Source organism: Trichogramma pretiosum, unplaced genomic scaffold (genome assembly GCF_000599845.2).
Source record: "Trichogramma pretiosum strain Unisexual culture from Peru unplaced genomic scaffold, Tpre_2.0 scaffold39, whole genome shotgun sequence".
Taxonomy (NCBI): Eukaryota; Metazoa; Arthropoda; class Insecta; order Hymenoptera; family Trichogrammatidae; genus Trichogramma; species Trichogramma pretiosum.
This window is the reverse complement of record NW_019640828.1, coordinates 1,580,318-1,606,500: the sequence shown is the minus strand read 5'-3', so window position 1 is coordinate 1,606,500 and position 26,183 is coordinate 1,580,318. Positions and strand designations below refer to the sequence as shown.

General features: G+C 38.5%; 7 protein-coding genes across 7 annotated transcripts; 5 read left to right on the top strand and 2 right to left on the bottom strand.

The window, feature by feature from the left end:
* Positions 1-3,437: 3,437 nt before the first annotated feature.
* On the top strand, positions 3,438-4,332 carry LOC106659563 (NHP2-like protein 1 homolog). Its single transcript, XM_014382162.2, has 2 exons — positions 3,438-3,608; positions 3,830-4,332. The coding sequence occupies exons 1-2, from the start codon at positions 3,606-3,608 to the stop codon at positions 4,208-4,210; spliced, it is 384 nt and encodes a 127-aa protein (XP_014237648.1). The 5' UTR covers positions 3,438-3,605; the 3' UTR covers positions 4,211-4,332.
* Positions 4,333-4,545: 213 nt separating this feature from the next.
* Positions 4,546-8,624, top strand: LOC106659594 (putative leucine-rich repeat-containing protein DDB_G0290503). Its single transcript, XM_014382198.2, has 8 exons — positions 4,546-5,167; positions 5,514-6,412; positions 6,480-7,139; positions 7,213-7,439; positions 7,512-7,714; positions 7,793-8,064; positions 8,137-8,295; positions 8,369-8,624. Exons 2-8 carry the CDS (start codon positions 5,552-5,554, stop codon positions 8,462-8,464), a joined length of 2,478 nt encoding a protein of 825 aa, XP_014237684.1. The 5' UTR covers positions 4,546-5,167; positions 5,514-5,551; the 3' UTR covers positions 8,465-8,624.
* Positions 8,625-8,910: 286 nt separating this feature from the next.
* On the bottom strand, positions 8,911-10,175 carry LOC106659598 (40S ribosomal protein S18). The gene is made up of 4 exons (XM_023463358.1): positions 10,070-10,175; positions 9,485-9,670; positions 9,307-9,408; positions 8,911-9,126 (listed from the first exon to the last, which is right to left on the bottom strand). Exons 1-4 carry the CDS (start codon positions 10,070-10,072, stop codon positions 8,959-8,961), a joined length of 459 nt encoding a protein of 152 aa, XP_023319126.1. The 5' UTR covers positions 10,073-10,175; the 3' UTR covers positions 8,911-8,958.
* A 412-nt stretch (positions 10,176-10,587) lies between these two features.
* Positions 10,588-13,987, top strand: LOC106659591 (nucleolar protein 14 homolog). The gene is made up of 4 exons (XM_014382192.2): positions 10,588-12,572; positions 12,644-12,808; positions 12,944-13,464; positions 13,557-13,987. The coding sequence occupies exons 1-4, from the start codon at positions 10,776-10,778 to the stop codon at positions 13,801-13,803; spliced, it is 2,730 nt and encodes a 909-aa protein (XP_014237678.1). The 5' UTR covers positions 10,588-10,775; the 3' UTR covers positions 13,804-13,987.
* A 142-nt stretch (positions 13,988-14,129) lies between these two features.
* Positions 14,130-17,120, top strand: LOC106659596 (E3 ubiquitin-protein ligase MARCH5-like). Its single transcript, XM_014382203.2, has 6 exons — positions 14,130-14,461; positions 15,130-15,331; positions 15,404-15,527; positions 15,595-16,122; positions 16,205-16,370; positions 16,441-17,120. Exons 2-6 carry the CDS (start codon positions 15,163-15,165, stop codon positions 16,600-16,602), a joined length of 1,149 nt encoding a protein of 382 aa, XP_014237689.1. The 5' UTR covers positions 14,130-14,461; positions 15,130-15,162; the 3' UTR covers positions 16,603-17,120.
* Positions 17,121-17,638: 518 nt separating this feature from the next.
* On the top strand, positions 17,639-23,668 carry LOC106659595 (uncharacterized protein C2orf42 homolog). Its single transcript, XM_014382200.2, has 8 exons — positions 17,639-18,460; positions 19,936-20,523; positions 20,769-21,098; positions 21,185-21,383; positions 21,460-21,620; positions 21,699-22,150; positions 22,227-22,639; positions 22,717-23,668. Exons 2-8 carry the CDS (start codon positions 20,002-20,004, stop codon positions 22,878-22,880), a joined length of 2,241 nt encoding a protein of 746 aa, XP_014237686.1. The 5' UTR covers positions 17,639-18,460; positions 19,936-20,001; the 3' UTR covers positions 22,881-23,668.
* LOC106659597 (2-aminoethanethiol dioxygenase) lies at positions 23,649-26,089 on the bottom strand. Its single transcript, XM_014382204.2, has 2 exons — positions 24,452-26,089; positions 23,649-24,387 (listed from the first exon to the last, which is right to left on the bottom strand). Exons 1-2 carry the CDS (start codon positions 24,749-24,751, stop codon positions 24,007-24,009), a joined length of 681 nt encoding a protein of 226 aa, XP_014237690.1. The 5' UTR covers positions 24,752-26,089; the 3' UTR covers positions 23,649-24,006.
* Between the last annotated feature and the right edge of the window lie 94 nt (positions 26,090-26,183).

The window sequence follows — 26,183 nt, the reverse complement described above, 5'->3', positions numbered from 1 at the left end:
AAATATGGTTGCCGCAACGTTGCTGCAACTTTCCGTGCTATCAGGGTTCGGTTCAAAGCACGTAATTTGCCATTTTAGACCATTGCAGAGTGTGCTCAAACAATAATTGCCTTGTTCGTCTTCGAAATATTTATCGGAATAAAACTCCAATTCCTCGCATTTCGTATTAGGATCCACGAACTGCTTGACTCTTCCATCCAAACCTACTTTCACCAGGAACTTGTCGGCTTCGCGCGCCTCGTACCTTTTGGTGACACGAGTCAAAAACCCTTCGCCCCGTGGCAAATTGTAGATGTTTGATCTTTCATACCTATTGACGATACTGACTGAAAACCAGTTGATCTCTTTGTCGCTGAGCTTGAACTGGGTGCATTTCATGGCTGTATTGTTGAGATGATACACGCATATTCCGATCAAGCCATTGGCCAAGGAGACCTCAGGGTAGCGCACATCTTCGATATGAGTTAAATTTTGTCTTTGACCTGAAAGCGTGAAAAATTTCTCTTTAGTGTCATAATTTAAATTCTGAAAATTGAACCATGTTTCTATGTCAATTACCGTTTGGCTGAATTAAAGCTATAGTCATCAATAGTTTTTCGGTCCCTTTTATAGGCGATATTTCGATCATCAAATAGCCCTTGTCCTTCGATAATGGAAAGATAGTCGCTGGGTGGTGCAAGAAATTTGGATAAGTGAGCCACGTATTAACCTTCGAAGCCACTCCTTCAGCATCAATCGATGTTTTATTAATGCTCATCTTGTCGAACGAAATAATTTCGAAATCATCTTCTCCTTTATTGTCATATACTAGTGAGTGAAAGTCTCTATCACTGAAGCCATTTGTCGACTTTTGCCAATCTCCGAAATAAAAATCTAAATTTTTGGCCAACTGATTCAGATCGTTTGAAATTTTGGTCGTTTTGACTTTACAATTGCGAAAATCGACAATGCTGAATCGCAAGTTATAATCATCATACACATCTGTATCCTTAGTCTCTTGGGCCCAACGCAATATTGCTCGATGCTTGCTTAGATATTGGATATCAATAAGATACTCGGGGATGATGCCACCGGACTCGGAGCGCAGTGTGATTTTGCACTCATCCTTCTTCAGGCTGCCTCCTGAAAAAGTTGCCTGTACTCGATATAAAGTACATTCCTTTTGATGTTGCCAGTCGTTCATTTCGCACGTGCCATAATAGAAGGTGGTATTTTCTACGGAACTGTCACTATACACTGGCCAATTTGTACCTAAGTCGTGTTCGTACGAAAAATTTCGATAGGCATTCACAGGTGAACATGCGCCAAGTAAAATTATGCCGTTTAGAGCAGCGACGATTGTACAAAACGTCGGGAGTGTCGACATCGTTATTGAAATGTTTTGTGCTGCTTTTAACTCGTTGCTAGCCAAAACGACACTGAGCTCTTACTTCTTTTTTGACTTGATTTTATATGCGCAACACAAAAAAAAAATTTAACGGGTATTTAATTATAAATATATTGTATAAGTGATTCACGAACAAAACAATTAACATACATGATAGTTGATACGTTTTTTTCGAATGGATTTTTTTCCATTTTTGTGAACTTATACATGATTTTCTTAATAAAATATTGAACATACAAGAAGTCGAAATCTACATACCTGTAAGTAATAAGTACTCAAAACTTCAGACGTAGCGGAGTCAAGTAATTTTTGAGTTATGACGGGCATCGACAAATAAACCTAATTTCGAGTCAAACTCGTTCGAAGTTCTTAACTATCATGCAAGTGCTGTGTTACATACGTGCTTGCAGCAAACTTTTACACGAATTTGAAGGTGGTGATTCTTGAAAATAAAAGCAATTTAAGAATTCAAAAAATATGTGAAAGGGAAGACACGATGTACGTTTTCCGCCTATCGCCGGTGCAAATCTGCGTATCATCTACACAGACGATCTTTTTCCTTGAAATCCTGAATAATTACGAAATGTAGATTCTTTATTGACACATTACAGAAAACGATTTACACGAGGATAAATTGTTTAGGTGAACGATATTGTTTTGACCAGCGAGGTGGGTAATCGGTTCGCGTAAAAACCCACGAACTGTTCATTTTTTCAATTTATTTTCTCTCTTCCGAATGGAAGTATAAATGCATTCTAATTTCGTTACTTGCATATTTTTATCAAAAAAGACGCCTTTTCGACAGAGTCATTGAGAATATTTAATACAATGAATAAGGGAACGAGTGAAATGTTCAGTCTAATTACGAGCAAATTTCGATTGGAGCGAGCCGCGCAACGCTTAAAACAGCTCGGGATCAGAAACCAGCAAAGACAGTAAAAGAAATTCACTTGTATATCATTGTAATTCGTCGGAAAAAATAAATGAAGATATGCTTCCGATAGGAAATTTTCTCAGCTTTCCGATGGCAATATCAGATTTTCCGAAATTTTCAATTTTCATAAGAAAAAATCACAAATAAACCAAAAAGTTCACTTTTTCCGCACCGAGTTTTTCGAGATATTTAGCCCTCAATGTTTGATGGCGATTTCCTCGGTGAAAATTGGATATATTAGTAGTTAGTTACTTTTTTTAGATGAGTTTTGATACTTTTTCAATGATTTGGAAATCGAGTAATAAATAAGCCGTCTTTGCGTGAAAAGATGACTTTTCGGCGTCTAAAACACAAAAGTGACAAAAAAAAATTAATTATTTTCAAATTTCATGTTCACGCTTTTTTTTCACTCCTAGAAGTTCTAGGAACAATTTGCGGGGGTCCTGGCCGCTGGGCACCCAAAAAAAAAGTTCACCTTTTTTGTTAACGAAACGGCATTTTATTTTGGGATTTGACCATATACGCAATTCATCCATCTCATATCTCTGTCAGAAGATTATCAAGTTTCTATGAATAATTTATTGTTTATACAAATGTCTTGAACTTATTGTAGTCATATGATCGTGAATCTCATTAGTGCAATATTGGAAAGTGTCAATTTTTATAAATGACAATAATTATAAAAATAATTAGTATAAAAATAATACATAATATTACAATAATATTTATAATAATAATAATAATTTTTATAACTTTTTTATTAATTGTTATATTTTTTAAGAGCCAACGTGAACATTTTTATCATTGATAATATATTGTAAAATGATCTATATTGACCCAATATGACAAGTAGTTTTTTGAAAGTATATTTAGTTATAGAGGTCTGAAAAAAATTTCATAAAAAATTATTCATGCAATTCCTATTAAAAAAATTTTCCAACTCCCAGTTGAAAATGTTATTACGCAGTCAATAAGTTTCGTAACTTACGAGATCGATCGAAATTGCTTCGTTCGAAAACGAGCGCGTCCGATCGGCGCGACTGCGCGACCGAAGCCTCCGTGGCCCCTCCTCCTACAGCAATTATTCAAAGTACGCCGGCAGCACGCCACTACTCTACATGCCGGAAAATCTCCCAGCGTCGAGGCACTTGCACACGTTCACCCGTTCTGTCAGCATCGGCTCGATCGTAATAGTCGACCACGTGCTCATACACCAATAATTAATATTGGAAAATTTATCCATTTTCTGGAGATTAATATATTATTCACAAAACAAACTCAATAATGGTAAGTCATCAACTATACGTTTACTAAATTTCATGTAATTATTTGGTTTACTGGGAAGGTTATGTGTGCACGTGTTTGTATCACACTTTTTAAGACGTTTACTTTATTACATATTATTAAATTAAAACGAGGCAATTCAACTTTCATTCTGTTTGATAATTACTTACTATTAATTTATTTCAATCGAACAACACATGCTCATGATAGTTATTTAATTTCAGGCTGACGAAGTGAACCCCAAAGCCTACCCATTGGCCGATGGAACTTTGACTCCCAAACTCTTGAACCTGGTTCAACAAGCCATGAACTACAAGCAGCTGAGGAAAGGAGCCAACGAAACCACAAAGACACTCAACCGTGGTATCTCTGAGTTCATCATCATGGCTGCCGATGCTGTACCCCTGGAGATCTTGCTCCACTTACCACTGTTGTGCGAGGACAAGAATGTCCCCTACGTCTTTGTCAGGAGCAAGCAGGCCTTGGGCAGAGCTTGCGGAGTCAGCAGACCAGTCGTGGCATGCTCGATTACCACCAACGAAGGTTCACAGTTGAAACCTCAAATCATAGCCATACAAAAGGAAATTGAAAGATTACTAGTTTAAAATTAGTATGATACTTAACCTTACTCTGTAATTAAATTCCAAAATAGTATAATTTAATTGTAATTTTTTAGCTTATTCTGACCAAATAAGATGTAATAGATGAATTTTATATTTTATTAACAGAAATATTTAAATCGTTTGTTTTTGAACGATTTTTTAAATAAAACTACTTGTTAATAATAATACAAAGCTTAAATTACTGCAGAAATGCATCAACCACCATTCACATATACACTTTTTGAACCATATACTCATAAAGCTAAATTAGCTACACAAGCCTATATGTACGTATCGATATCATCCCCTCTCAATTGCGCGCAGCCGAGTTGCAAGTGTGCGACGGTTGCTGTGTTGTTGTTGTTGTTGTTGTCGCTGCTCTGCCCGCGGGGGTGTCGAACGCAAATTGACAAACTTGCCTTTGTTGCGAAGGTAAACTCTACTTGTTTATCAAGAGTGACGCGTATCAGTGCGAGCCGTTGCGAGCAGGATCGCGCGATTTTACAAAAAAAATAACCTGGAAAAAGCAGGACACAAGCTTACTGCTGTGCCGCGTGTGCAATCATTATAATTTTTTTGAGATGATCCCGCGGTCATGATACGTATCAAAGTGCTTTAGCGCGCGTAATAAGTGGACGAATCGCCCAGTGCAGCAGCAGCAGCAGTGTCAGAGCGTCTCGCGAATGGATGATGAGCGACTCGGATGATACCGAGGTTCTGCTGCTCTTACCTCCGGATCTGTTCGTTGTGCAGGCGTCCGACACCGAGGGCTGCTCCGACTGCTCGCGTCAGAAATTCGGGGTCGTTTCCGATCTCATCGATCATGTGCAGACGCTAGAGTCCAGGATATGCGCCATAGAGTCGAAGAAAAATAATAACAGTGCCTCGACGAACGATACCAAATTATCCGCGGATTCCGGCTTGAGTCGTAGACAAACGTTGCCAAGGGCCAAACGTACTGTAAGTCGATACTCCTCAAACTCGCAGAAAAGAACCGCTAATTATCCCGAGAGTCACTCGTTGCCATCATCACCTAACAATCGACGCTACGATCATTCTCATTCATCATTTGCAAATAACACTAATGACATGCATAGCTCTACCGTAAGAAAGAATAAAAAGTATCCTGAATCCGATTCAGTTTACAAAAAGACTAATGCTGGGAATAAAGGCTCTTTGCATGTTGGTTATGGGTCTTCGATAAGAGATAGTAGCTCGTCTGCCTTATCAGTAACAAAATTTAGTAGTAAGGATAACAAATCTCATGTATCTTTACCTGCATTAAACTCTTCTAACATCTTGGTAGATCAAATAAACGCAGACTTGAAGCAACGGAGCAGAGACATGAGTATTACGCAAGCAGAAGAGTTTCTTAGAATAAGGGAGACTCCAAATAGTTTAGCGTACGCAAATGACAATGGTGATAATTCATCGGTCCATTTTCAAGCTAGAAAACACTCCGATGCCAAGAGTCATCAATCGCATAAAGAACAAAATGATAAAAAAAGACATAAGGAGTACCAAAAAATAAAATTTGCAAACAATGGTCATAATCCAACCCTGGATGCATCATACCAGTCAGATTATGATAAAGGCAAGAATGTTTCTGACTTTACATTACCAAATGATACGTCATTCTCATCTTTTGATACAGAAAGATTCAATGCTGAATTTAAACCTTGGACTCCCAGCTTTAATCATGAGCTTAGTAATAGCAAGTTGAGTCTTGGTGAATTGAAAAATATGGACAGAAGTGAACTTAATAATCAGAGCAAAGCAACTGATCAAACGTTAAATGAAACTATGTATCACAATTATGCACCTGTAGATACTAAGTACTCTACGGATAATAATAAAGAAAGAGATCATAGACACAATTTTGACAGTAAATCAAGACCACTTTTATCAGCAGCAGAGAATAGTCAAGATAATTGTTTGACAAGTTGTAAAAGTTGTCCAGTTATCTTCAAAGATTCTACAAATATGCCTTTAACTCCTTATGAACAAATATTGAAAAACTCAGAAATTTCTAGTAATAGACGTCACACTGCTGAACAAAATAATATTTCTAATGTTAATGGTAAACAACAAAATTTGAGGCAAAATCGATTTTATTCATTATCTGATTTTTGGAATCAAGATTCAAGTAAAACTATGGAAGAACAATTGAGAATAAGACTTGAAGAAGAAAGACTACGTAGAGAGGTATGTTTGTCAATCTATATTGTTACTTTTAAAATTATTCAACAACTTAAATCTTATTCATTTGTAGCACTGTGAGGAGCTTATCCAGGACTTACAAAAAAAATTATTAGAATATCAAGAAAAAATAGGAGTTGCTGTTCGAGTGGATAATGAAAAGAATACCATGATAGCACAATTTCAATCATCATGGAAAAAAATTAGACAAAAATTGCAAGAGACTGAACTAGAACGAGATAATATTCAAAAAATGTTCAAAGGTTGTAATGAAAAACACAAGTTGAATGAGCAGAGTTATCAAGAACAAATAAAGAACCACAAAGAAGAATTATCAAAAGCCCTAAGTTTAGCTACTGGATATAAAGAAAAGAGTGATGATCTAACTCAAGAATTACAAAACTGTAAATCTCTGGTACAAGACTCTGAAAAAAAATATGGAGAATTGAAAGCTGAAAATGACAAATTGTTAGAGAAGAATCAACAGACTAACAAAGCGTTAAAAACCACCCAAGAGGAGCTGAATAAAGAGCTAATGAAAAGTGGAGAGGTGAGGGCTGAAATGGCACATATACACAAAGCTTTAGATACTTGTGAAACTGAATTGACTATTTTGCGTCAAGAAAAAGAAAATTTGCAGTTAAAACTAAATGAAGAATTAAACAGAAATCAAATTCTTGAGAAATCAAAAGCTGCTTTAAACTCTGCTTTAGAAGATGCAAAAAGAAGCGAGGTCAGTATTTATTTCAACATTAGCAGATTTAGTAATTTTTATGTTTTAAATTTTTTTATACTTTACATTTCAGAAATGGGCCAATGAAGAACTAAACGCACTGTCTAAACAGCAAGATAAATTACGTGCTGAACTTCGAGATGTATACCAAAAACAAGTTGATGACGTTGTTAAAGCTAAACTTCAAGAGTTTCAAACTCAGCTGGACTCTGCTGAAACTGTTTTTCAAAATGAAATTGAAATTAAACAAAAAGCCATAGCTGAGTGTGCAGCACGAAAAATTAAAGTTTTAATGGACAAGTGAGTACTTATTACCCATTAAAAATGAATGTAATTTTTATTTACAATTTTAAATATTTGGGAATTTTTCAGGCATCGATTAGAAGTTAATCTAATTGAAGAAAAACACAAAGAAGAAAAGAGACTGATTGAAATAAAATTAGCTCAAGCACGTCAAAAATCTACAATATTAGAATCTCAATTAAATAATTATAGAAAGACGAAAAACCAACTGGTTGAACAAATCCATATAATGATGCAAAAGCAATGGCAGGAAGCTTTGACGATTATTTCTAGTGAGTAAAATATATTTTTTTGTACGATTATTAAATAGCCAACGTATTTGTCAAACTAATGACATTAAAATTTTCCAGGAGGAAATGGAGAAAATGTACCTAAAATTCCAAAAATTAATGTAGAAAAGTTTTTCGAACTTTCCAGTAACATTAATTTAGACGCGGTACCAAAACATTCCAGCACCCTTCAATTGGAACCAATGAAGCTTGATTCTACCAAATCTAGTCCACGAAATTCCCAATTGCAGGACCAGCAAAATGAAAGTATTATGACTTTAACATCACAAGAAGAACCTCATTTAAGTAATCAGAAAGAAATAGATAATGATTTGAAAAAATACATAAAAATGGTTTGTCATCCGTAAATTTCTGTTTTTATTTATTATATTGTATAATTAATCATACTTGTTATACGATTTTAGATACTGGATTCACATCAAGCTTATGAAACAAACAGTAAACCAAAATTTTTTAATCATTACAATCATAGTCCACCGTCATCTCAAAAAGAAAACTCAAACAAACAATCTGCAAATCAAAAAGAAAATAACGAAAATGCATTATGGCAACCAGTTTCTGATGTAAGATAGCAAATACCTGCTGAATAAACATTTGATTAGATTTTATACTAATTACTAATTAATTGCTGTTTAGATGTCTTTACACGATACCAGTGAATATTTAAGTGTACCACAAAAGTTTGATTATAAATCAGAACAAATGAAACACCAAAAACCACCATGGAAATAATAATTTTCTTTACATAGCACCAGTAATCGTTACATTAACGATTTTGGTGTTGTTTCAAGTCAATTGTATGTATATTAAAGTATTTTAAGTAAAGCCTTTACACAATGTATATTTTAGAAAACTTTTTTGTGTAACTACAATAAAGTATTTTTTACTTAAAGATTATTTAGCATTCTCTAATATACCTTTTTTAAATAATTGAAATAATAATAATCTTTATGATGAGATGACACATTTTACATTCTTGAACAGCATTAAAAAACAAAAAGAATCAAACATAAAACATTTCAATATGAGTTTTATTTTCAAGTAGCAAATTTATTAAAAAAAAGATGCTCGATAATTGAAAATAGTTTCAGTTCAAGATTAATCATCATGGAAATTCAAAAAATTTTATTCTAAACTTCAACTTCAAGGCATTTCAACTAAATTAGACAGTATTAAAGTTGAAAAAGAAATTTTTTATTCCAATCTTACAAATTCTATTGATTAAATTACTTCTTCTTTGATACACCAACAGTGCGACCACGTCTGCCAGTGGTCTTGGTGTGTTGACCACGTACACGGAGACCCCAGTAATGACGAAGACCTCTATGGGCACGGATCTTCTTCATTCTCTCCAAGTCTTCACGTAATTTGCTGTCCAAGTTAGATGATGTAAGCTGGAAAAATAATTTTCAAGTATAATAATTTGATATTGATTGTAATAGTGTTGCATCGACACTGCATCAATATAGAAATTGAAAAATTATCATAGCAAGTCAACCAGTAATTGAGCTCAATAATTAACCGTTCTATCGTATTTATGTGTATCTACTTAATAATTTACAATATATTCTCACCTGTGAATATTTTCCGTCAACAATATCTTTTTGCCTGTTCAAGAACCAATCCGGAATCTTGTATTGACGAGGATTCGCCATAATTGTAATAACTTTTTCGACCTGAAATAGTAAATGATCCCCATAAATTCGTAATCAGCTTTTCTTTACTTTGTCGAGGTAAATTCAGATATCTTACTTCATCGTCGGTCAGTTCACCAGCTCGCTTGTTTAGATCGACATCGGCCTTCTTCAAGACGATGTTGGCGTAGCGGCGACCAACCCCCTTGATAGCCGTCATGGCAAACATGATGTTCCGATTACCATCTATGTTCGTGCTTACGACACGAAGGATGTGTTGAAATTTTTCCGGTAGTACCAGCGACTAAAAATAAAATAAAAATAATGTAAAACATGATCGGTTTTATTATAGGATGGGTCAGTCGAGACAAGATCTTCAAGATTTTTTCATGTCAGATTTCATTTTTAAAATATTTATCGCTCATTCAAACTGACGAGTGATTAATTAACATGAAATTTTCAACATAATAATCAACATAATAAATTATTAATAAGAAATAAGAAATAATGCACTTGGCAGCCCTTAACCTGTCATCGCGTTCGATCGACAAAAACAGATCTCACCCAGCAATGTTTACAACAATAAAGTCGCTAAATTGCGCTAATAATTATTGCCTGAGCGATTTCAACGCGTCGCGTAAAAAGTTTATAAAATAAGTTAATGTTCAATTTTTTTTCTCAATGTAAAAATTTGCAAACTTACCATGTTGATAGTGCAGTTATGGCCTCTGCAACAGTGGATGCAATGCACTTAATAGCATTAGCCATAAAATGCGACGCCACCGGCCGCCGTGCGAATTTGTGTTCGTCTGCATTATGCATGAGTTCAGTAAATTTGTGCTTCATTTTGTTCATTTAAAAAGAGTTCAATAGTTACGGTATTTAAAATTGTTCGTAAGATTGGGATTTTCTTCGTGTTCAAAAGCACAAAATTAACAGTTAAAAATTAATACTAGAAAATTGCAATGAACTATGAGTCGTACGTCAGGCTATTATTGTAGATAAATGAAGTCGCATATTATCAATGAGGGATTAAATAATTTATTAATTAATTCAATGTCTGCTTGATCTTAAAGAATCTGCACGTCCTCGAAAGATAATGGTTTGCACAAAAGATTTTTAAATCAACTAGAATTATGAAATCGCATTATTTTTTTCAAATTTGAAAAGTGGCGCTCCGCGCTAGTGTGCTTCCATCAGTTCCATCACGAATTCACGACTCACGTGTGCGTATGCACTATGCATAGTATACATCTATATATCTTTCAAGTTTCAGCCTTGCAGCAGTACAGCAGAGAGCAGACGCACGTGGCCGGTCTCTCAATTGTGAGTAAAATACTTTAATGCAGTGAAAAATATCTGTGCAGGAAAAAGTGCATCAATCAATTGGTATCGTGTAGCAAAACATCATGGTGAAAAAGGTTAGGAAAGTGTCGCCTTTCGAGGTTCACGTGAACAGGGACAAGTCGAAAGTTTTGGGAAGAAAAACCAAGGCGGATCATGGTCTGCCCGGCGTCTCGCGCTCGAAGGCTATTCGCAAACGCAAGAATACCCTGCTCGTGGAGTACAAAAACAGAGACAAAAACAATGTTTTCCTGGACAAGCGTATCGGCGAGAGAAATCAGAATCTCACGCCCGAGGAGAGAACCTTGGCCAGGTTCACAGCTGAAAAGCTCAAATCTTACGGCAACAAAAATATGTCCAACATGAACGAGGATGAGATATTGACTTTCAAAGGGCAGTCGTTGATGGACGTCGAGAAGTACGACGACTTGAGAATAAGCGATAACGACAGCGAGGATGGTGACGAGAAATCAGGACTATTAAACAAGAAGTTTGTAGAGGAAAACCACTTTGGAGGTGGCATGTTGACAAAAGCAACCTCCAGAAAGGATATCATTCAACAGATAATTATAAATGACAAAATACGTAAGGCAGAGAAGCAGAAAGAAAAAGAAGAAAAAATTAACTTGACAGAAAAAATAGATTCCGAATGGCATGATCTATTGCCACTAATCAGTTTTGGAAATAAAGATGACACAAATAAAAAGGAAGAAGCAGAGGTGACAGAAAAAACTACCAAAAGTGAAGGAAAAGGAGACAATTATGATTTGACAATGAGAGCGTTGAAATTTGATGCAAGATTGCCAGCAACTGATAAGCTAAGACCAGTTGAAGAAATTGAAAGAGAAGAAAAAGCTGCATTAGAAAAACATGAAAAAGAAAGGTTAGAAAGAATGCATGGTTTTACTGATGCTGACACCGAATATTTGAAGCAGCATAAATCTGCAGATGATTTGGATGATTATAAAATTGAAGAAATTGTTGATGAAGGATCGGATGTCGAAGATGAGAAAATAATGACCTTTGCTGACATGATAGAGCACATGAGAAAGAAAAAAGCAAAAGAAGAAAAGAATGGCGAAGAAGATACTAGTGACGATGAGATTGAAGAAAGTGATGCTGGAGAAGATGATGAAAGTGATGCTGAACAAGATGATGAAAGTGATGATGAACAAGACGATGAAAATGATGATGTTGAAGAAAGTGATACCCAAAATGTTAATGGAACTGATGATGCTAAAGAACATGTTAGCGGAAACAGTGAAGAAGATGCTGATGAAGATGAGGAAGAAAGTGATGCAGAAAAAAGCAAAGTTGAAGAAGATGAAGAAGATAGTGATGATGAAAATAATGTCAACACTAAAAAACATGAAAAAATTTCTAATAATGAAAGTGATAAAGATGATAGTAGTTCAAAAGAAGAGTCTGAGTCAGAATCAGAAGATAATTTATCTGATTTGAGAGAAGAAACTTCCGATGAAGAAAGTGAAGAAGAAGAAACTCCTAAAGAATCTGTTCAAGAAAAAAAAGGGCTTGAAAAGCCAATTAGTTCAAAAACTGAATGTTTGATTCAAAAAGACATTGAAAGTATCATAAGTGACCATTACAAAAAAACAAAGAAGGATAAAAATAGTTCGTTGGAATTATTTTCAACTTTACTGGAGCACTTAGAAAATCAGTTTGCATTTGGAAATGATCCTACTAAAGAAAGATTTTTCAAAACATTTGACAGAATGTGCCCTCATATGTATGATCTTGCTCATGCTAATCCATCGGAAACTAGAAATGTTATTCTTACTTATATTAGAAAAAAACATGATGAATTTGAAAGCAAAAGTAAAATTTATCCTGGATTAAATACTGTAAGTATAAACAGAAATACAAAATTATCAATTTATCAAATTGTTTTCTGATTGAAATGTTTTTTTTTCAGGTTATTTTATTTAAATTAATCTCTTTGTTATATCCAACATCAGATTTTAGGCATCATGTTGTCACTCCGTCCATAGTATTCATGTCTCAAATATTATTGAAATGCAAAGTTAAGAGTAAACAAGATGTTGCAAAGGGTCTTTTTATAGTAGCTCTCATTTTGGAAGTGAGTATTAAAAACTTTTTATAATTTTTACTATAAATTTCGCTTCATATGCAGAAGCAAAACAAGTAAAATTTAAGCTTCGGTCATTAATTTAAGATTTGCTAAAAAATCTAATATTTAAATGTTTTTTTTTAGTACACAGCATTGAGTGGTAGATGGGATCCAGCAGCAATAAATTACCTTCGAGGTATCTTGTTTGTATCCTTGCCAAAACCAATTACTAAAGTACCAACTGTGGTTCCACCGTTTAAAAATACTAGTGTTCTCGGCAATATTTTAGTTTTGGAAAAAAATCAAAGCAAAACTAAGCTTTCTGAGCTTTCTGCTGAAGATATTAAAATGAAAGCAAAAGATTTCTCAGATACTGAAATGGATGACGATTTTAGGATAAGAGCATTTTGTACTTCGATAAATTTACTGCATGCATTCGAATCACAGCTCAATAAATTTGATGCAGCTTTCAGTATCTTCGAACCACATTTAGCAATACTAAAGAGTTGCTCTACAAAATGGTATCCGAAAATCGTTCAGGAAAATGTAAAGGCTCTCGTGGCCAAGTTTGAACAGCTCAAGGAGAAGAGAATCGAACATTTAACTTTCGAAAAGAAGAAACCCAAACCATTGAAACAATTAGAAGCATCAATTATGGATACAATGTAAGTAGATCATATTCATGAATTTCAATAATTCAATCCTTGTAACTACTAGTTTGAACGATCCATTAATGTAATCATTAACTTCTTTTCAGTTACGACGACAAACGCAAGAACAAGGGCTTGTCGCAGGAGAAGCAGGAGGAGAAGAAGCTGATACACAAGCTGAAGCGCGAAAAGAGGGGCGCGGTGCGCGAGATACGTCGCGACACGGCCTACACCACGAAGATCAGGATCAAGGAGGAGATCGCCAGCAACATGGAGAGCAAGCGCAAGTACAACAAGTTCAGGGCCGAGCTCGCCGAGGAGGCGCACGAGTCCAAAAAGTTCAGGAAGACATAGGTCCACTTGTGTAGTAGTTTATTACACAATTGTAAAAATAGTCGTTAGGCAAATATCATTAGCTGTTAAATACGTGTAAAAATAACTGATATTAGTTTTATAATGCGTGTATAAAAGTAATAGAAAAGAAAAGACTTTTGTTTACATGTTGAATTGTTGTAAAATAAAAAAGTTTTTAATTACATACACATTTGAAATCATTCCTATACCCTCATCGTGCCTTTTCAAAAACCGCCCGCCGGAACGAGAACGTGACGGTAAGCGTTACCGCGCGCCTGCTGCGCATCCCTCGACCAACAACGACTACAGCAGCAGCAGTACAGCAGTTCCGTATACGCAGGCAAATGATCAAATAGCTTCATCGTTATTGTGTGCATTATATATAACACGCATGCTAGACGACTTTTTAATGTAAATGGTGAACCGTCGAATATACAATTGCACACAGTCCTAAACTCGTCGTGGCCTGCAGCAGCTTCTAATCTATGTCACGCGTCCGTTAAAAAGAGGAATCAATTTGAAGATATCGTCGTATACGCAAGGCCTGCAACAGCGTGAAAAATTATTATATGTGTGTACGCGAAAACCAGTTGGTGTCTTGAAGCGTGTATGTTAAACGGTTGGTCGCCGATGTTGTTATCGTTATCATTGTAAAAAGGTGCGTGTCAATTGTTTCAAAGCCAATTATACATGCGCATGGCGTGGTATAATAGCATTTGTATTTTGTAGCCAAGTCCGGGTGCTCAATTCTTTGTTTTTATCGTCGTTTATACTTTCTCGAGTTCATCAAAGTTTTCCACTAACTGTGCATTAACTAATTTTTTTTTATCTATCTATTTAGTTAAACTATTCGATCGTTGAGCAGGCTATTATCGATCAAGTATACAGGCTTTGATAATTCAAATGTGTTGTGCCAATGCCGTATATTATTAGTGTAAAAAAAAAAAAATAGCTCGCTCTAATACCATCACATTCCTGTGTCCCGCACTGTTTGTCTGGCTTTATTCTCGATCGAACGGATAAATTGTCGCGATGCAGATGTAAGGGCCTTCGATGCCAATATACCTTGTATTATACCTATACGATGCTCGTGTCGTCTCGCTGCATCGAACTTGCATCAGTCGCATCTACGTGCAGATACGAATGAGAAATATAATGACAAAAAAAAAACCGTAACCTACTTTGCACGTTATGTAGAAAGCATAACATACAAATGAACTTGTGAAAGTGCGGTCGAACGAGACAAACTCTGATTGCAATTTTTTAAATGATTTCTAAAACGATATCGTTCGAATAGTTGAGATGAAAATTGTAATTATATTTCAGGACGCAATGGACTGTTATTAACAAGCCGTTAAGATGTCAAATGACAACAATGCCCCGCACACTTCTTATGGTTTAGATCAGCAAGGTAGATTAGTCAGGATAGAACCTGGTGCACCGGTTAGTCGATTTTCCAGTTTGGAGGAGACGCTCAGAAGATTGAGTTCTAATTTTAGACAAGAAGAATTGCAGGATTCCTCCTTTGGTACATGAAATTAATTTAATTTTTGTATTGTGGTTAGTAACTGTATTTTTAAATCTTCATCTTCCATTGTAGATGATCCATCAAGAAATTCTGCATCCGATATGACAGATAATGACCTATCTTCGGATATGACTGATGGAGCTCTGTCTCCAAATCAAACCACAGCAAGCATTCCACAATTGAGTTCTGACGAAGAGTGAGTGTAGTTCATATGTTTAATTACTTGAATTATGTAGATACTAATTTATTAATTTTCTTTTCAGTAAGAGATATTGTTGGGTATGTTTCGCAACAGACGAAGATGATGCTACTGCTCCTTGGGTTAAGCCTTGTCACTGCAGAGGTACTGCTAAATGGGTTCATCAGAGATGCATCCAGCGATGGGTTGATGAGAAGCAAAAAGGTCGCACTGGAGCTCTCGTTACTTGTCCGCAGTGTAACACAGAATATATCATTGTGTACCCTGATATGGGCCCCTTAGTAGTTATACTGGATACCATTGATGGACTCATTTTCCGAGTTTGCCCACTTATTGCAGCTGGAATTCTTGTTGGATGCATATATTGGACTGCAGTCACATTTGGAGCAGTTACAGTCATGCAAGTAGTTGGTCACAAAGATGGTCTCCAAATGATGGAACAAGCTGATCCTTTAGTTCTACTTGTAGGACTACCTACAATACCAATTATGCTTGTACTTGGTAAAATGCTTGATTGGGAAGATCAAGCTCTTAATTTATTTAGGAAACATGCATGTAAACTGCCACTTCTCAAGCATATTCTTAAAACATGGTAAGTTAAATTTGAATACAAAGCAATTTTATATTACTTTTCAATTCTGCATACATACTATTTTTCAATTCTATTTTTGCAGCTGTGTAGAAGATGAGGTAGTAAGATCACAAGATGTACCGCCAATGACTGACCCAGCATCAGCTACAAGAATTTTATGTGGAGCACTCCTGCTTCCAACAATTGCTACAATTTGTGGCAAAATATTTTTTAGTAGTATTAACTCGAATTTTCAAAGGACGATATTGGTAAGTTTCTGTTTGTATAATCGAAAACGTATTTTCCGTCAATTCATTAACGTACGATTATTTTTAACAGGGAGGAGTAGCTTTCATCACAATTAAGGGAGCCTTTAAAATTTACTACAAGCAGCAACAATACATTAGACAGCGTCAAAGACGTATCATGGATTACACGGACAGCAATATTGCCTTGTACAGAACACAAAGGAGCGCGGAAGACAACCAAACCAACAATTGAAAAATATTAAAAGGAAAAAAGTAAACTAGTTGCAAAAAAAAAGTATATATAAAGTGTACAAATTTTCTAGAAAGAATTCAAATTTTATATACTTTCGTTTCATTTCATTAGAAGCAGTTGAAGTTTAATTCTTGTTGTTGAGATATTTTTAAGATGTTCCAGTGAACTTCAACAATGACTATTGCTATGAAACTCAATGCCAATCAACCTATATATTATATATTATATAAAAGTAAAAACAGAATGGATAGGTACTCGTGTATTCCTACATTTAAATTTTACGATGTATATTATAATCATAATTGTTTCGATTGTGCACACAGATTTACTGTTTCAATTAAAAAGACATGGAGTTTCAATGCTGCTATGAAAATTCAGATTCACGTGATTTTTTTTCGAGTACTTTTTTCTCTCTCTCTTCTCTCTTAGTGACTTAAAACGTAATTATAAAAAAACTCCAAGGCATTTTGGTCATTGTGTTTCTCCGATTTTTAGAATATACGACGTTGACAATTATACATTTTTTTTTACTTCTTCCATCTTTCTCTCTCTTATAAAATGAACAAAACAAATAAAATAAAATAAATATTGCCCGCAAAGGTTGTTAAACAAGTTTCGCAAAACAAAAAAAAAAAAAAATTGTTTGTACAAAATATTATAAAAGCCCGTATAGCTATGTAATAATTGTACGTATATAATTTGTACAATATTAAAAAAAAATACGAAAAAGAAAAAAAACGCTCAACGATGTAGAAAGGTGTGTGCAGAGAAGAGTGTCTGTCTGCGTGTGTGTATGTGAGAGTGAGCGAGTGAGTGTGTGGCAAGGGGGGGTCCTGCGGCCGTCGCGAGCTGCGTGCAGACTGCGAGAGAGCCTGACCTCGCTGCGGACAAGTCGGACGATGAAAATTCATGTACCATATATTATATTTATTATATTTAAAAATATACGCTCCTGCTATATGAAGTTGAAAAAGAACGTGTTTTTTGCCCCGCTCGCGCTGCTATATGCTCGCGCGTGCAGAGCTGCACACCCACGCCTCTCCTGCTCGCACAGATACATATCCTTTGTCTCTCTCTCTCTCTCGCTCCGAGATTTTGATCTCTCCTCTTTCTCTCTCCGCGTCTTTCGCGCGCGCGATATAATAATAATCCTTCCCCGTGCGCGCAAATGACTGCCCGAGACAGGTCGAGTTGAGAAGAAGAAAACAGGAAAAAAAAAAAATTGTCAGCCAACAACTCCGAGTATTAAATCGGAGAGAGGGAGAGAGGGGCCACCAAAAAAGCAGCTTCGTTGCATATATATTCGATATATACTATATATGCATTTCTCTACTGCCACAACGATATATGTCGTCGCGTCCGTATCGCGCGAGCGCGTGCTGCTGCAGTTCTCCAACACGCAGCGGAGTTTTCTGCGCGAGACTTGCGCTGCTGGCTGGCTCTGCACGGCCGCGTGTTGTTGTGTGTATATAGCGTATATATGAGAGTGTGTGACATCATGAGCCCAGGAAGTGGACCGAAATAGACGGGTGAAAAAAATCAATTTCTCTCCTCTCTCTCTCGAGAGCTGCTGCTGGTCGCGCTTCAACACGAGAGCTGTGCGATCGAAGCTGAGTGGAGCTGAGTGGAGCTGAGCGAGCGAGAGAGAGAGAGAGAGAGAAAGTTTAGCGGAGCTGCAAGGAAGTTTCGCGCGCGCGGCACACGACAGGATGTCGTCGATTATTATCACTGGTGGCTGCTGCTGCTGCTGCTGCTACTCGTACTGAGAGAGTAAAGCTCGCATAAGAAGGCACCGCGGCGCGCTTCGTCAGCGGAGAGGCAGAGCGCTCCATTTAGCTCCAAGGGGCACTTATGCCGGGTAAGTCGAAATTAATAATCCATGCCATCTCGTTTATAAGCGGAGCTTTTTTCCACTCGATGTTACTATATATGTAAAGTCGAGTTGTTTTCGTCGCCGCGCGCGTCACCCGCAGCAGCTTACCTCTAAAATAATTATTTTACTTTTGGACACGCATGGAAAAATTCCACATCCGATATATTGGTACACACACATACAGTGGTATACTCCTCCACCTCTTGTTTCGCGGAAGATTCGCACGCGCGCGCGCGACACGCAAGGTTATGGTGCTGCTTCTCGTGCGAAAATATAATACATGCATTATACACTTGTAAAGATGTGTCAGAGCTTTGCGTGTGTGCGCGCGTGTGTGTATGTGTAAAAAGAAGACAGCCAGTTCTGCGCGCGTCTTTGTTTACATGCGCGGGTGATTTGTCGCATTATATACGGTACAGAGGAGTTATTACGCTCGATACAAAAAAGCGCGCGCGCGCGCCCGTCACCGCCGTATTTAATTATAATCCCGTATACTCGTAAGTACGCGCTTATAACGCGTAATGAGCGGATCTGGTGCGTGTTTATATATATAATAATATACGCACGCGCGCGTATTACAACCGCGCGGGGCCGCAGTCTTTCGCGATCAATGGGTTCGCTAAGATTTAAGCAACTTCATTAAGTAAAAGTAGTCTTTCGCAGTCGCTCTCCGCGCGGCCAGAGAGCTGTTTCATTCATCGATGCTTATAAGAGAGTAAAACGGGGAGAGAGAGAGAGAGAGGGTGCAGCACGTATAACGACTTCGGCCCCGTCGTCGTCTTCGTCTTCTTCTTACTGCCGCTGCTGCATGTAATGGTAAAATGCGTGGGGGGAGAGGAAAGGCCTCTCTCTCACTGGACTGCACGGTGTCGCAATAAATAACGCGCGCCCAGCAGAAAAACGAGTTATATAGACGCGGAGAGGGGATCGGCGGTCGCGTGTGTGTTCATTATACGTGCCCAAGACGCAGGCATATACACACAGCACACACGTCGTAATGCAATAAGCCAGCGCGCGGCACGCGCCGCTCGCGCGACCGAAGGCACGACCGGAAACGGCGCGAGGAAACTGCGAAAAAAATCGCGCTGCCCCTTCTCTCCTCTTATATACTTATTGCTCTCGCGGCGGCGTCCTCCCACGCAGGCCGTCAACTCCTTTGGCGACTGTACATGCCTGCCTGCCTCTCACTTACTCTTAAGTACAGGCACGGAGGCGCGGAGCGGACCGCGTATTATATATCCTTACGTAGAGTGTGGGAAGAGGAGAGGAAATAAACGCGAGAGAGAGACTATTATATACACGAATGTGTGTGTATGTGTACGTTTTAAAGCGCACACGGAGAAAAGGAGAGCGGCGGCGGAGCAGCAGCAAGCAGCATCATCGTCGTCATCTCCCGCGCGCGCCTCGTATCATAATATAAAAATTTTTTGAGCAACAATCTCCTCCGACATGTTTGCCAGGTACATCCGGCCAGCATCAGCAGCAGCAGGCCCAGCAGCAGCAGCACTACTACCACAGCGGTAGCCATGAGCACGAGCACGGAGGAGCGGGCTCGCACGCTGCTGGCCGATCTCGGCAAGGCCACCCTCCGGGGCATACGCAAGTGTCCCAAGTGCGGAGTCTACAATGGCTCGCGCGGCTCCAGCTGCAAGAACAAGAGCTGCCTGGCCGTCTTCAAGGAGTCTGCCTCCCAGGACAGCAACGGCAAGGCCCGAACTGCGTCGCTGGGCCCCAATGGGACCAGCAACAGCAGCAGTAGACTGGCCAGCGACGCCTGCAAGCTCGTCACGGGTAGCCAGGCCCAGGTTTACTCGGTCAGGGCGAGGGATCGCGGGCCCGATCATCGGGGCTTGGTGCAGTTGCCCGATGCCAACACCGCGACGACGGCTGCGACGACGACGACGATCGCCGAGACGGAGACCAGTGCCGCTACCGGTTGCATCGGTAACGATTCGGGACTGCTGCAGGCCGCTTCCGCCAACAGCGCGATCATGTGCTTCATCGATAGCTGCGAGAAAAATTACAAGAATAACGTTCTACAGTGCCATGTAAGTTGTTTTCTGTATTCGATCGCGTTTGCCATACTCGAGCGAAAAATGGGTAAACTTCAAAGTTACGTAGTTCGGTCGAAATTTATAACTTTAGAGACAAAAGAAAACAATATTTTTGATGATTCAAATGGTGTTTTCAGAATTTCGATCCGACCTTTTTTAATTGAGCTACGACACTTTGAAGTTTACTCTTTTCTTTTATTGTGATAGTTAAATCAATTAATTTTATTGTTCTTCTTCAGGAAAAAGACGCCGTCGACCCCGCTACGACGACCTCTTGTTGTCAACACGTGCAAGCGGCTTACCGCTGCTACGCCGAGGCGCAGCCGCTGACGCTGCGCAACTCCATACTGTCCTCGCTGAACGTCAATCAGGAGACCAAGCAGGAGATCTGGCTGCTGGCCACCGACTCGTCGGGGCCTCTGGTTCAGAGGGTGTCCAAGAACATCATGGCGGTCAAGTGCAAGGTGTCGCCCGAGCATCCCCTCGGCTATCTGCACTTCTCCTTCTTCACCACCAAGCTCAAGGACAGGGTGGATCATAAATTTTACTGCAGTTGCTCCTCTTTTAAGGTAGAAAAGCGTGTAATTATAATAGTAATCCGCATCGTTCATCGTGTTGCATTGACGTGATTTTTTTCTCTCTCTCTCGATTACAGACTGGTAAAGTAAGTGAAAACAGAACTGACGCCAGACGATGCGTACACTTTTACGCCTGTGTATGCGCATTTGCCAGCGATCCGAAATTAAGCGAAGAGTTTCAGTATTACATTAATTTGGATCAACTTAAGTTAAATCTCGAGGAATCTCTGGATTTTGGATTCAGTACCTGCGAGGCGGAGAAGCTTATTGAAATGGGTACGTGCAGCGAATATCTCTTCTCTCAATTTTACGAGTATTTTAATAATAATGGGTTTTTCGATTGATTTTTCAGATTTAGATAGTCTCTCAGATGATACTCATTTATTAATATTCCGCGATGACTCATTGGCTGTTCAAAATTTACCGACCGATAGATTGGATATCGATATTAATTTAGACGCAGCGCTATTGGCTGGAAGTATTGATTTAAAGGATAATAATTTATTATACGATGTAAGCGATACGCGAAATTTTTATACAAGTCGAGTATAATTATATCAACGATTAATCGATATTCAATTAATTTTACAGGTTAATAATATGGACGCAATTAGTCAGAATTCTTTTTGTGATGTTAATGCAATAAAAGTAATCAGCGACTCTATTTTGGTGAACGCCAACATAGAGAACATGATTGACAATCAGCCGATCCTCGATAACGTCCTCAAACAAACCGATGGTACAATGATAAAAGTCTTAGAGAATAATTTCATGCTAGATCCCGATAATCTTAAGTTCTTAGAAACCAACCCCCTACCCCTAGGCAACACAGATGATTTATTTAAATTGCCGATGGAGCAGAAGATATTACCGCCTATGAAGCGTGGCAGGGAAAAGAACAAATCGCCCTCGTCCATTGCAAATATTAATTCTATCGAGCGAAGAAAATCAAAAATCAAAACTTCATCCGGAGTTAGAAAGTATTACAATAACTCGAGTGAAAACATTGATGAAACCAGTACTAGTTTATCATTTACCAGCTGGTTAGTTGAAAATTTTTTTATCGTCAATTTTTAGTCAACTTCATCGATTAACTTGTTTTTCTATTCGACTTCACAGGTTGGCCTCGATAACGGAGCGCATCAATCAGACGATGCACTTTCAGTTCTCGGGCAAACCAGATCCGCTAGTCTTCCATGTGCCACAATCATTTTTCGAGTGCTTGCGAGAGCGCATCTCTTGCGGTGCCAAAAAGAAACGCTTACCAAACTCGACGAACGCGTTCGAGCGTCGCGAGGGTGTGCCCCTGGGTACTTTCACCAAGTACACCTGGCACATCACCAATGTCCTGCACGTTAAGAGCATCTTCGAGACGCCCCTCATGCCACTTGAGATTACCAAAAGTTTCATCCAGAACGCGGACGGAACTTACGAAGTTTACAAGAGGGAAGAGACTGAAATGGATAAGTATAGAAAGACGGAGAACAATCCGCTGATTAAGCCGCTGGAGCTGCAGACTTATTTGAAAGTTGGTGAGTGCAGAATTCGGGTTGAATTGCCGTAATTTATTAATGAATCTTCTAACGTTGATCATTCTTTTTTACTTTAGGTAATATATCTCCTCATCAAACTCAACCAACGCCGTTCATCATAGAATGGATTCCGGATATATTACCCGTATCTAAAATTGGCGAACTTAAAATAATGTTTGAATTCGGAAAAAACGATTCCTCTCAGAAGTATCGGAAATTCGCCCAATCTAAAAATTGTTAAACCTTTTTAGAGAAAACTTTTGTGATGTTAAAACATTCATAATCATTGTTGACTGCGTCTTTTACGACAGGCTTGAAATGATATTTTTTATTATGGACTGCTTATTTACTAATATAATATATTTTAATGCGCAACTAACAAATGACAAAAATCAATTTCTTAAGTGGAAATAGTTCATGCAACAGATTGGAAAATTTCCCAATTATGTTTTTGCGTAGCCATGTTCAATTTACTGTGAAATTTTAAGTTAATGTAATATTTCCACCAGAGAGTGATAATATTTTTATATATGTTTATATTTTAATGTTTTATTTTTAAATATAAGTTGAGATGCATATTTTTGAACAAATGTTAAATTATCTACGAGTGCCTAATGTTGAAAAGAAATCTATATCTACAAAAATATAAATATATTTATTCTATAAAGTTACGCTGATATCTATTTGAGAGAAAAAGAGAATATTTAAGAAAAATTAATTAATAACTGCGACATCTAATGCTTAATACTTAATATAAACCAAATCGATCTTGAATAATTGATGTAAGAATAGATTTAAAAAAAATAACTTGATCTTTATTTGCCATTAATAATAATAATAATAATGATAATAACATATTGCATTGTAAATCTATTTACAAATAAGATTTATTTTAATATGATATCTCATCAAATTTTGATTGGCTTCCTTAAAATTTGAATCAAAAAGCCATAAACCTATCAATATATAATCATCAGTATTTGGTGTCAAAAAAAAAAAATAAAGCTTATTACTTTGATGCTTACTCTATCAGTGTCTCTGATTATTAAACCTTTTGACAAGTTTTTTTTTCAATGTACATTTTAAGTTTCTATTTAACTTAGTTAATAATTACACATACAGTACTTTTCAAGTTGGGGGAGTTGAAAAGCTATTCATAAGTACTTATAATATCACATGGAATTTACATAAAATACGTAAGTAATTTTTGAATCAAGGTTCTAAATGTTAATAATATACAGACTGTTAAATGTTTATAACCATACAAGTTATAAGTCCATTCAAATTGAAATATCATAATTGGTTTGTACTAATGCAATTACTTGCGAATCATCGAATCGCAGCTTCAGAAGTCATCGTGTCCATTATTAACTGTAGCCCAGAGGCACACCGCTGTACTCCATTTGTTTCGTGTAATAGTCATGTGGCGCTTTGATGATACGCAGATTCACTCTGTTCGAAGAGACTGTCTCTATCGGTTGAAAAAACGTGCAAGGTCTCTCGCCCATGTAATACTCGTTGCTATCGTAGGGTGGACTCAGCACGTCGAGGAACGCAGCTGGACCCTGCAGACAAGTGATCTCGTGGAGGTTCTTGTCCGTCGGGGTCAACACCATCGCGTTGGAATCCTGATCGCATGTCACTGGCTCGTGGACGATCGCCTCCACGTAGTCGCCGAGTTGAAAGTTATCTTGCCGTTGAGTGTCCTCCAACGAGTAGGTCTTCACTGACACGGTACCACAGATGACCTGTAGAACATAATTTTCAAAAATAATCGCTCCGACAACAAGCAAGAAGTTCATCGAATCGTACCTTGAGCAGACCGTGCATCTGCGGATGATCGTGCAGGGGCATCGTCGAGCCCTCCTTGAGCAGAAACACCGACACGGTGAAGTCCGGATCCTGATAGATGTCCATGTTGAATATGGGCGCGAATCCCAGCCTGACCTGCAGCAGCTTCATGTCGTCGATGCCGACGTCCTCGGCCCTGATCTCGTTGATGGCGCTCTGCAGCTCCTCGAAATTTTTCGCCGAGAAGCCCCAGTTGTGGGACCATCGGCTGGAAAACGTCTTGGCCGCCTGTCTCCAGAGAGTTTCCATTTTCGATGCCATGACGTCTATATACAAGGTTATCTCCTGCCTCTGCGAGCGTAAACAAACGACTGGCGAGTTCTATTTTTGGTATACCAATCACTTCACCAGCGGCAGCACTTGTAATTACTATTATTATTTTCTACGACGATTGCGACAAGTGGCTATCCAAAAAGTTTCAAGTGCCGCGTTGTGTATTCGAAATTGGATAGTCGAATCCTATAATCTTGCAGACAGCTGCACGCACGTCAAGTGTCACGAGACACTTGATCCACCACTGCCTCTCGTATATCACTGGCAGTCGATCATGCTTCCCTTTTCCGTCCCCCAAAAACACTTTTCATTCACGAAACAAAAAAGCAAAATTCACCACGCGGCGGTAGGTTGATAAATAATCCAACTGCATCCGAAGCATCTAGCAGCCGAAGTCCGAACGTGTACTATAATGATGATGATGACGACGATGAAACGCGCCCCTTCAGTCAGACCAACCCGTTCTACTTGTTGTATGCATATACCTTATACATCGCGGCGCGCGACGCTCGTGTCGCGGCGTAGTGCACATATAAACTGCAGTCGGCGCTTATAATAGCGCACACACTCCTAACTAAGCACACATCGTAGCGGAAATTTCACGGAAGTCCGGAGTGTATATAGTGCAGCGGCGGCGGCGGCGGCGGAGCAGTAGGCAATAATATAATCTCTTTGCGTGTGCGTGTCGTGTGCATGTAGGATATATTTTTGCGGGACGACGACGATGATGCGCGCGGTATTCCTCGTTATTATTACTGCTCGGACGCACGAAAGCCGATGATTCGTGTTGTTTTATCGAAACGAAACGAGCGCGACGGCTAAAGAGTAGTTAGAGTGTGTTATATTTATAAAACGAACGACGCGAACACCAACAATGAGACCGGAAACAGCCGCCGACGCTGCGAGCTCGTGTCTCCTTGACGCTACGGCCGCTGCTGCTGTTGCTTCTGCTGCTAATCCAAGTATTTGTATTAAATAAATAAAAAAAGAAGAAAAAAAAAACAAGATAAACAAAAATCTGTCAGCCGCAGCAGCCGCAGTATTATAGCACAGAGATAGGCTCGACCGCGCCGCCTGCCTGGCTGCTGGACCAGCTGTTGATTCGCTTCTGTACAGAAGAATTTCGGTGCGTGTGTGCGTGCTTGCGAGAGAGGAATCGGCGATCACATATATTTATTATTATTTTGCCGTGCGGTGCTGCTGTATACTTGCGAGAGCATCGCAAGTGCCGAGAAGAGACAGAGAGATGGCCATGTCTCGAGATTAGGCTCTATAACCCCTCCTCTGCTCCGTCGCTCTCATTGCCGCCCTTAACGGTTTTATATACACACGGTGAGTATGTGTGTTATGATGTTCCGAAAATGAAGACACACACATAGACACACACGCATGATTTTGATTTTGAATTTTCGGGAACGGG

Bases quoted from the DNA above. Each gene is read 5' to 3' on its own strand.
- LOC106659594 (XM_014382198.2), top strand. From the start codon at position 5,552: ATGAGTATTACGCAAGCAGAAGAGTTTCTTAGAATAAGGGAGACTCCA. The intron at 7,715-7,792 runs GTGAGTAAAATA...AAAATTTTCCAG, and splicing joins AGCTTTGACGATTATTTCTA to GAGGAAATGGAGAAAATGTA. The intron at 8,065-8,136 runs GTTTGTCATCCG...ATACGATTTTAG, and splicing joins TGAAAAAATACATAAAAATG to ATACTGGATTCACATCAAGC.
- LOC106659596 (XM_014382203.2), top strand. From the start codon at position 15,163: ATGTCAAATGACAACAATGCCCCGCACACTTCTTATGGTTTAGATCAG. The intron at 16,123-16,204 runs GTAAGTTAAATT...CTATTTTTGCAG, and splicing joins AAGCATATTCTTAAAACATG to CTGTGTAGAAGATGAGGTAG. The intron at 16,371-16,440 runs GTAAGTTTCTGT...TATTTTTAACAG, and splicing joins ATTTTCAAAGGACGATATTG to GGAGGAGTAGCTTTCATCAC.
- LOC106659597 (XM_014382204.2), bottom strand. From the start codon at position 24,751: ATGGCATCGAAAATGGAAACTCTCTGGAGACAGGCGGCCAAGACGTTT. The intron at 24,388-24,451 runs GTACGATTCGAT...TATGTTCTACAG, and splicing joins AGATGCACGGTCTGCTCAAG to GTCATCTGTGGTACCGTGTC.
- LOC106659595 (XM_014382200.2), top strand. From the start codon at position 20,002: ATGAGCACGAGCACGGAGGAGCGGGCTCGCACGCTGCTGGCCGATCTC. The intron at 21,099-21,184 runs GTAGAAAAGCGT...TCTCGATTACAG, and splicing joins GCAGTTGCTCCTCTTTTAAG to ACTGGTAAAGTAAGTGAAAA. The intron at 21,384-21,459 runs GTACGTGCAGCG...TTGATTTTTCAG, and splicing joins GGAGAAGCTTATTGAAATGG to ATTTAGATAGTCTCTCAGAT.
- LOC106659598 (XM_023463358.1), bottom strand. The intron at 9,409-9,484 runs GTAAGATATCTG...TTACTATTTCAG, and splicing joins GTGAACTGACCGACGATGAA to GTCGAAAAAGTTATTACAAT. The intron at 9,127-9,306 runs GTGAGAATATAT...TTATTTTTCCAG, and splicing joins TTGACGGAAAATATTCACAG to CTTACATCATCTAACTTGGA.
- LOC106659591 (XM_014382192.2), top strand. From the start codon at position 10,776: ATGGTGAAAAAGGTTAGGAAAGTGTCGCCTTTCGAGGTTCACGTGAAC. The intron at 12,573-12,643 runs GTAAGTATAAAC...TTTTTTTTTCAG, and splicing joins TTTATCCTGGATTAAATACT to GTTATTTTATTTAAATTAAT. The intron at 12,809-12,943 runs GTGAGTATTAAA...GTTTTTTTTTAG, and splicing joins TAGTAGCTCTCATTTTGGAA to TACACAGCATTGAGTGGTAG.